This window comes from Hemicordylus capensis, chromosome 2 (assembly GCF_027244095.1).
Source record: "Hemicordylus capensis ecotype Gifberg chromosome 2, rHemCap1.1.pri, whole genome shotgun sequence".
NCBI lineage: Eukaryota > Metazoa > Chordata > Lepidosauria > Squamata > Cordylidae > Hemicordylus > Hemicordylus capensis.
The window spans coordinates 188,813,493-188,823,330 of NC_069658.1; the positions used below are offsets into that span (position 1 = coordinate 188,813,493).

General features: G+C 49.1%; 1 protein-coding gene across 1 annotated transcript in view; it reads right to left on the reverse strand.

Annotated features, from left to right (window-relative positions):
- ELK1 (ETS transcription factor ELK1) overlaps positions 1-2,407 on the reverse strand; it is a 28,418-nt gene extending 26,011 nt beyond the window's left edge. Inside the window, exon 1 of the mRNA XM_053289017.1 lies at positions 2,007-2,407. Within this exon, the coding sequence (XP_053144992.1) occupies positions 2,007-2,052 (46 nt within the window). The 5' untranslated portion in view covers positions 2,053-2,407. The remainder of the gene's footprint in view (positions 1-2,006) is intronic.
- Between the last annotated feature and the right edge of the window lie 7,431 nt (positions 2,408-9,838).

Sequence of the window (9,838 nt, forward strand, 5' to 3'; positions counted from 1 at the left end):
CGGGCAATTTCCTTTCTGTTCAACTGGAAGCTGTTTGTTAGTTAATAAGTGTTGCATCACTTCATCTGCTATTATTCCAGTTAATAATTTGAACATGGTTGGCAGGCAGGTTACCGGTCTTTAATTACTTGGAACTGCACCTCTTGCTGGGTCTTTCATGATGAGATGAGTTTTCCCAGTTGTTAGCCATTGTTCAATATCACCTCCTTGCAAAATGTGATTGAACTGTTTTGATAGTTGTATTTTATTATTATTTTTGTTGTTATTATCTTAATGCTATGGGGTGTTTTAAGCTTGACATAGTTTAGGACCTCAGCATGTCATAATCCAGCCCTGCACACAACGGGGGAGGGGGAAGAGGAGGTGGCATGGCTGGAAGCAGCCCCAAGGATGTAAAAGAGGCTTCAACCATAAATGTGGGAAGAACAAGAATGGTCCACTTGCTGAGCAAGGAATATCAAGAACTATTTTTAAGATGTCCCTGCATCCCTGTTCTTTAATCTACAGCTGTTCCTGCCTCATATCTGACTGACTAGCCTCAGGCAGTGATGCATTTCACAAATGGATGTGCAGGGCTGGAAGTCACACCCTCTGACCTGGAAGACTTTCTCCTCAGTTCCAGATGTGTGGGAACTGGTTGTAATTACTCAGTACTGAGTAAAAGGCACTCTCACTCTGTGCATGTATCAAGACCTTCTGGTCACATATTCCAGACAATTCCTAGTGAGACTCGGCCTTCGCCCTGGACCACAACGGAGACGGCTCTGCTCGCTGTCCTAGCCTCTGTGCTCCTCCCTCTCTGCCAAATCTCTCAATGGCAGGCCACCCCTCAGTTTCAACTGACAACCCTGTGCTGTCTCAGGGATAGTCTCCACCCCTACCCATCCCTGTTCTCCAAAGAAACTATTTTGTGACAGCTCCCCTCCTTCTCCTGGGAGGCCAGGAGAATACCCAGCTGCTTGTTGTTTCTGACTTTGGAGAAAAGGCCTGCACTGGATCTGGAAGAAGAGCTGCAGGGATTGCATGAAGAACAGGCTTACTCGCCCACTCACTCCTCTCTCCTGCTCCCCCCCCCCACACTTTCAATCAGTGAATCTCTGGATTTGGCCTAAAGAAAGGATTTTCTGGAGCTGGATTTAATACAAAACCCCACCAAACACTCAGTAATCCGGCAGTTAATGCAGAGTGTGGAGGCGGTGAGGAAAGAGCCTGAGGTGGGACATGGGTAGGACAGGGGTCCTCTTCCACAGAAATTGGAGGAGGAGAACAGGTGGTGACCCAGAGGACAGGAGGGGGTTGGGAAATGTACCGGATTGCCATGGATGTCACATTACTACAGGTTGGCCAGTGCTTGGATCATAGGAGACCCTAATAATAAAGTGGATATTTATTATCTCAAAATGTGATAATGCACCCAATGTGATAATAAATGCACTCAAAATGTGGGGGTGGCGGGGGCCGGGGCAGCAGCTTTTCCTGGAAATAAACAGAGTCTCCAAAACGGGAGAGTTTCCCTTTCTCTCTAGACAGTCCCCTCTGAGTTAAGAATGGATTCAAAGGTGGGAAAGTACATCTGGCCAAGATCTCCCTTTTCTTTGGCTCCCGCCAGGGCATCTCCTATATGCCAACAAAGTATTCTCGCCCTGCACTGTGGATCTCCTTTGCTTTCCCCAAAAAGCCTTGCCTCCTCTCCCTCCTCCCAGAGAATGGGGAGCAGTGATGAAGGAGGGTGCAGAAATATACTCATTTTAAAGTGTCTTCAATCCAAGGCTGGATCCTGAAGGTGGGTGCCTTGATGCCCGCAACCCACTTTTGAGAGCAGAATGCAGTATCATTTTCCCCGTGGCCAAATTGTTATGCACCTCTGTCCCAGGTTGCCTCTCCCTAGAAGCAGCTATGGCGGCAGGGGGAGGTGGTGGTAGGGTGGCCATCCACCTCACCAGGGTCTGAAACTTAGGGAAGGGGCCTGGCGGTCTCTCGCCCTCCCCCGCCCCGTCATTACTCACCGGTGAGCATGGCAGCACCCCCAGCACCAGACCCGGGCGGCTCCATGGGGCGGGTGGGGGCCCCCAGCTCTGCCGCTGCGGAGGGGGGCTCCCAGGCCGTTTACTGGTTCCCAGTGGTGGATGTGTGCTCTCCTCGCCCCGTTGCTGCTTCTTTCCCCGTTCGTGGGGCGGGCGATCCTGTTGCTGCCGCAGTTGCCAGGCTCCCCTTCCTCCGCCACCTTTCCTGAACCCCGCGAGCCTCCCGACGGCTTCCTTCCAAGTTGCAGCTCTTCCACTTTGGCTGGCTGGGCTGTGTCGCGCGCGTGGGTCGGAGCCTGCCGTGCCGTCTCCGGCCCGCGTTTCCAGTTGGCGTGGGTGGCTTCGGGATGCGCCGGGGAGGGTGGGTCGGGGTGAAGGTGCGGGGGGCGGGGGCGGATCCGCTCTCCTTCCTGCTGCTGCTGCTGCTGCTGCTGCCTCCTCTGACGGAGCCGTGCAGGCCGGCTACATCGTCGGGGATGCCGCGGTGACGGCGCCTGTCACATGGAGGGAGCAGAAGGCGGAGCTGGCAGCCAGGACGCCCGGGTCCTCTCCTTCCTGAGAGCCGGCGGGAAGCGAAGTTCCAGGCAGGACACCTGGGTGGTCGTCGCCCTCCTCCTCCTCCTCCTCTCCGTAGTGGGGACAAGAGGGCGGAGGAGCGGAGCAGGGGTGGGTTAGGAGGGGCCAGGAGGACGTCTGCCTGGGCCCGATCCCCAATACTTACTAGGACAGGGAGTGATGCGTCGGGGAGGGGGGGCGGAGTTAGAGTGGCAGCTAGGACTCCTGGGTCCTCCCCTTCAAGTTCAGAGAGAAGGAGCGGGGTGGGGGTGGGACGGGAGGAGGGCGCTCAGGCAGCGTCGGAAAGAGAGCCCTGCTCTCTCTGTGTGGGGGGGGGGGAGAAGGAAAGACCCCTGACACAGCCAGGACTCCTCTTCTGGTCCTACAGAGAGGCCGGCTAAGTTGCAGGAGGAGGAGGACTCCTCCTGGGTCCGGTTATTGCTGCTCTGATCGGGGCTGCTGCGATAAAGGGTTGGAGGCAGGGCTTCTGGATCTGCTGCTGCTGCTGCTCTGGGCGAAAAAGCGGAGGTCGGGGCTGTGCGGGCCACTCGGAGCCAGCCCGGAGGAGGAGGAGGAGGAGGAGGAGGAGGAGGGCTCCTCCGGGGTCACCCTTAGCAGCAGCCGCAGCAGCAGCAGCAGGGATCCCCCGCGTCAGCAGGAGCAGAATCCAGAGGTAGGGAGGAGACATCCCAGGACTCCTTCTCCTGGGTCCTGACCACCTCGCTGGGGGAGGGGGGAGGGCTTGAGCCGTGACAGTCCGCTTTCAGAGGGCTGCAAGGGGGGCTCTCTTTTGGATCCTCCCCCGAGCCGAACAGGAACGCTTCCCACACCGCAGCAGCGTGGCCCTCTCTGGGCAGCTTCCTGCTCCCACGTTCCGAGGGGGCTGTCACACACAGCCTCTCCCTTGCAGCCAGCCCACCACCTCTCCTCGCCCCCCACCCCGCTTCGCTTTGCCGTCCTCATGCGCCCCCACGGTTGCCACGGCAATGGGAAGCCACGACAACGGAGGGAGGGGAGAAGCGGAAGGGATGAAAGAGAAGGGGGCGCGGGTGGAGAAGCGAGAAGGTTGCTGCCATGGTAACCTCTCTGGCCCCAAAGGGAAAGCAACATCAAGGGGACTCAGTGCCGCCAGAGGCCTCCCTCCTGGCCCTCGGTCGCCAAGGAAACCGGGCTGAGAAATGGGGGGGGCTTTGCCCCCTATGAGGGGGTGCCACGTCTAGGGTAGGGAAACGGCTTCCTTGCACAAAAATGCCACCAGAGACACCAAATGCCACGGCAGGGCTGTACATTTCAGATGAGGAGCTGCTAAGTTCCAGGTTCAAATCTCTCCTCTGGTGGCCTTAGGCAAGCCATCTTAGACCTAGACCAGCACATGCAATAGGAGGAGAAGACTAGAAGCCGGCCAGGAAAACTGAGCTGGTCTACGCTACATATGAAGCAAGTGACCATCTACCGAGTCAGACCTGGTCCATCTAGCTCAGTGTTGTCTACAATGACTGGCAGGAGCACTTCATTATTTTAGAGGGGTCTTTCCTAGGCCTCCTGGGCATGGCAGATATTTAATCTGAACCCTTCTGCATGCAAAACAAATGCTCTATCACTGAGCTAAAGTCCCATCCCTGAAATTTATGCAAAGTGATTTGAATCAGGGTTTAATCTCTTTTCCATAACCAGAGGCGTAACTAGGGAAAATAGCGCCTAGGGCAAGCACTGAAATTGTGCCCCCATCCAAACATCTGACACCCATCTTTCAGATAACTTTGCCATAATATCAGCTCAAAAATACTAGTCAAGCTCGTTAATCTTTTAATATTTCAAAAACTATTTAGCAGTGGACTTAGCCAGACCAAAAAATGCTGGAAAACTACAAATTTCAGTATGCTGGGGCTCATGAAATGCCCAAATACTATGTGGAAGTGTACTTGGAAAACTGAACAGAAGTGCCTGTCTAATTCTCTACTATGCATTGTAGCATCACCATTAGATAAGTTTTAAAAATAAATTGAGAATTTGACTTTCCCCAGATACTAGGGCCTTTCAGAGGCCATTTGAGCATGCGTGGTAGCCATTTTGTTTTTGGTGGCCATTTTGAACTTTTTTTTTTCATTTTAAAAAATGGCACCACCCTTCAAGCGGCGCCCGGGGCACGTGCCCTGCCTGCCCTACCCTAGATACGCCCCTGTCCATAACAAGTCTCAACCCTGAAATATATCAAGGAAGGATAGACCAAAGTGTCCAGGAGTAAGCAAAGAGTAACTCTCAGATCCCCCTAAGTGTCTCCAGGGCCAGGCCCACTTGAGTCCCAGAGATAGTCTTTTTCTGAAAATTAAGCTCTGCTTTTGACATTCAGATGCACAATATAAATGTTAACAGAAGCATCAGTTGTAGACTCTTGTGTTATATTCGCTAAGGTTACTACCCTGTTCATACTGTTCATATTTCAGGAGCATCAGCAAGTGCTTACTTTCTAGATACAGATGCAAGGACTCATCTGCCTGGAAACACCACACTATGGTCTGGAAGGCCTTCTCTAATTCCTAAAGTATGGCAACTCTTTTTACTTAGTGGAAGGGTGTTGTATTCTATCTAGTAGTCATTTATGTTTTGAGATTTTAGAAGTTTGTCCCAGTGAGGATGCTGTAGAGAGTGTGGGAGTGGGGTCGGAAAGAAAAGGGAAGGGAAGGAGAAGGAATAAAATTGAGTTGTTTCTGAATAGAGTCTTAGTTAAACTAAGTTAAGTCTCCTTCATGTTTATGAGGGAAGCACTATAAAACAAAGGGGAAATACTCTCTGTGCTTGTTCAGTTCCATGTTCCAGGCTGAGTTCTGACACTGCAACAAATATCAGGACTTGGCTCTCATGAGCCAATTAAGCCTGGCTTTGCTCATCATAGAAGAAAACATATCCTGGGCAGTGGTTATCCATCTGGCAGAATTGTGTATCTGAACAAACTTTAATTGCTGCTACCGTCTGTTTCATAATCTACATATGTGGGGGGAAAAATAGCTTTGCAAGCCAGAAAGGGGCAATAGTAAACTTCTTAATTCTCTTTTTTATTAATGAAAGAAAAAAACTGCAATGAACTATTCATAAAATTTGTTGTGAAGAAACAATGCATAAAGTTATTCTACTGTCGCACACTGGAAAGGAAATCTGTGCGTAGGATGAGGGGCTATTTGACAAGATCATCCCCCCCCCGTGTTTAATAATGAAAATAAAGCAATGTTAGATATACTGGTTATACTGCAGTCTCAATAAGTCCCTTGATGTCCTCTTTGTTTTGCTCCGTTGATGTGTTAAATGGCTGGACTGTTCATAATTTGTCAGGTCAAGGAGGCAACCCTACCAGCAAGAGGTGGGGAGCAAGAAATAACTACTGAAATATATACTGCAAGACCTTTTAAAGGTATATGGGTGTGTTCGCATATGCTTTAGCAGTTTAATGTTGCCTATATGTTAATGATAAAATGTAACATAGTAATTTATAGTCTTTTCTCAAAGGTTGGAGCCATATGATTGCTTGTCCCAACAACTGTAGTGCTATCTCAGAAAAGGGGGATCATAAGAAAGGCAGCCAAAGATAGAAATACCAAATTGTGTGTGGTGTTTGCACTAACTATTTTGATCTGTGTCATGGGCCAGATTCTGGATTAGTAGTGATCAGCAGTTCTCTTGAGGATTTTGGGCATCAGCTGTGCAGCTGATTCAGTATACATGATTGATCAATCTGTCTATCATATTTATATACTGCCCCATATAAAATATCTGGGTAGTTTACAATTAAAACCTTAATTAAAACCTAAAATCAAGCTTACAAACCCCTCCACCTCAATGTGCTCTTTGATTCCCCACCATCTTTTTAAACATTTACTATGATTAAAAGTCACACTACCAATTAAAAAAATCAGAGTACCAAACACACACACACACACACACACACACACACACACACACACGTTCTAGTAAGAACTAATCTGCCTACTTTCCTTTCACTATCCCTACAACTGGACTAAATTTGTTTCAAATCAAGGTCCGTAAATTACATCTCTTGTGCCACAAATGTTCACCATCTTGGATTGGGGAGGATGACATCATTACAAACTACATCATTGAGGTGTCCCTGTTTGTCATTCACTACTACTGTACCAAATTTGGTTCAAATTGGTTAGACAGTCCACAAGTTAGTACACTTGCACCTCAAATGTTCACGCATCTGCCATCTTGGATGGGGTAGATGACATCATGACAAACTATGACATCATTGGGGCATCCCTATGTGTCCCTACAGCTGTAGCAAATTTGGTTCAAATTGGTCACAAGTTAGCCCACTTTGCCTCAGAAGTTTATGTATCTACCATCTTGAATTAGGGTAGATTACAACTTCACAAACGACACCATTGAGGTGTCCCTGTGTGTCACTCACTATAACTGTACTTAATTTGGTTCAAATCGGTTAGACATTCCACAAGTTAGCCCACTTATGTCTCAAATGTTTATGTGACCACCATCTTGAAGTGGGGTGCATGACATCATCACAAACTACACCACTGAGGTGTCCCTATGTGCTCCTACAGCTGTAGCAAATTTGGTTCAAATCAGATAGACAGTTCACAAGCTAGCCCACTTGCTCCTCAAAGGTTTATGCATCCGCCATCTTGAATTGGGGTGTACGGCATCAACACAAACTACACCATTGAAGTGTCCCTGTGTGCCACTCATTACAACAGTATCTAATTTAGTTCAAATCGGTTAGACATTCCACAAGTTAGCCCACTTGCACCTCAAACGTTCACGCGTCCACCATCTTGAATCAGGGGGTTGACATTTTCACAAACTATGCCATTGGGGCATCCCTATGTGTCCCTACAGCTGTAGCAAAGTTGGTTCAAATTGGTTAGGCGGTTCACAGTTAGCCCACTTGTGCCTCAAATGTTTACATGTTCGCCATCTTGGAACTGGGGTGGGTGACATCACAAACTATGCCATTGAGGTGTCACTATGTGTCCCTGCAACTGTACCCGATTTGTCTTATATTGGTCCAGGCATTGTGAAGTTGATAGGGGACACACAAAATGCCAGGTGATCTCATAAGCCTACTGGAAAGTAGGCGAAAAAGAGATGACCTGTAATATGTTTTTGGTTTCTATTGTAACATCTAAATGCTCTTTGCAGGAGCATAGCGAGACCCCTGGGGGCCCAAGGACAAAATCTTTGTAGGGGGCCCTCCCTAGCGTGCCCCAAGCCACGCCCCCTGCATCTGACATCAGATGCAAGGAGCAGGGCACACAAATATCTCCCCCCTGCTGCTGCCCTTTTCCCACCGCTTCCTTCACCCTTGCCCCGCTGCCCTTGCCCCACCACCACTTATCTTTGCCCCCGTGAAGGTGGTGGGCGCTGTGGCTGGGCCGAGATGGGCCTCTCTAGCTGGCCTACATGCCTCTCTCTCTTGCTGGCTAGCCTGGCCCAGCCACAGTGCCCACCGCCACACGGGGGCAAAGATAAAAAGCGATGGTGGGGAAATGGCAGGGGCGATGGAGAAGGAGCGGCAGGGAGGTCTGCTTGTGGGCCCCTTGAAAGCAAGTTGGAGGACAGCAACAAAGACAAGTTGTGCAGTATGGAACAACACTTGGGGCCGCTTCAAGTGAATCACCCCTCGTGCACTTCAAAACTTCATTGGTGTGCGTGTAGAGGGGAGATTAAGATGAGCATCTCTCTCGTGTGATTAAAGGATGCTCCATGTGTGTTTCTGCACATCCACCAGTAACGTCAGGGCAGGTTCATTCTTTCCACAGCTCTGATGTTATCAGATGTGCTTTGTTCATCTGAACCTGCCCTCTGTGGATTGTGTTGGGGGATAACCTTTCCCCAGTGTAAAGTTGGCAGAGGCTCTCCTGAGCAAGAGTGCCTTTGTAGGCACTATGAGACACAACAAGCCAGACATGCCTCCAGAGATGCATCCTTATTCACAAAGGGAACCACTGTTATTTGTCTGGCTTGGATGGACAGATGTTGGTAGTGTGTGCGCCCAAGGACAGCTGACAAGAAACCAAAGGAAAGATGTGATGATTTTGGTAGACTGGCCAGTAGAAGGCATCTGACCAGTTCCCAGCCCTGTGATGGTAGCCTTTAGATTACTCACAGTATGTCCTTTCAGCTGAAGGACATACTGATGTTTGGATCATCATTGGTGTCAAGTTAGAAATGTTATTTTTTCTTAGATAGCAACTCACATTTTCATTGAGTTGTGCAGTTACTCAAGGCACCATACTGGGGTGGAAGGGTCATCGCTACACTCCCCAGAAGCAAAATATACCATTATTATAGGCTCTGTAGTCTGGAAAAGTTGGGGGCAGGGGCATCCAATGTAACTACTTGGGGAAGTAGGAATTCCTACTCATGGCTTTAAAGTCCATGAGTCAGGATGATGGTTAATCCCATCTCCTAGTGTGAACTGCAAAAAGAGGTTTCAGCAAAGCACTGAACTCCTATTCCATGTCTTCGCTTGTACATGGCGGAGCCTCCCTTCTGCTCTTGTGCTGGAAAGGGGCTTTGTAAGAACTTGGGAAACCACAGATGGAGAGAGTGTGCATTGGGGGGCAAGCCTGGAATCAGGCTATGCTTGGGACCCAGATTCCGGTCTCTTCTCATATGAGCCTGCAGCCCTTCTCCAGGTCCCCATGCTTTGCTTTCAGAGGTGAGGCAGCTGGTGGCAAAAGATAGGGACTTCTGGTTTGTGGCACTGATTTTGAAACACTCTCCAGGATTAAATATTGGTCTGGCATTCATTCAGATGTCTTTTCAGCACCAAAGACCCTTTTAATTGCCTATTCTTTTTAGATCTTTAAATATACTTTTTAACTCTGAGATTTCTGGCTGTTCTGCTTGTTTATTGTATTTGACTCACTGCCATCTACCAATACTGACTGCTGCTATAGTTTGTTGATTGCTACATGTATTTGTTATTATTCACTGCCTTAGGAGTCTTTTGAAACACTATGTATACATATATTACATTAAAATAATGGCTAGCACCCACCGTGATGAAAAGAGGTTATCTGCTAAGAGCATGAGCAATGGTGGTGGAAGTCAGAGTTGGTACAATTTTCTTCTTCTCACCCTCCTCCTGGCAGCCCCCAAAGCCATTCACAAGGGTCAAGGGACCCTCAACAGTATAGAATGTAGTGCTGGTGACTGCAGGGGGTATGGAAACAATGTGTACTAACACAGCTTCCGCTAACAAAAGGTGTCTCCATGTGCTC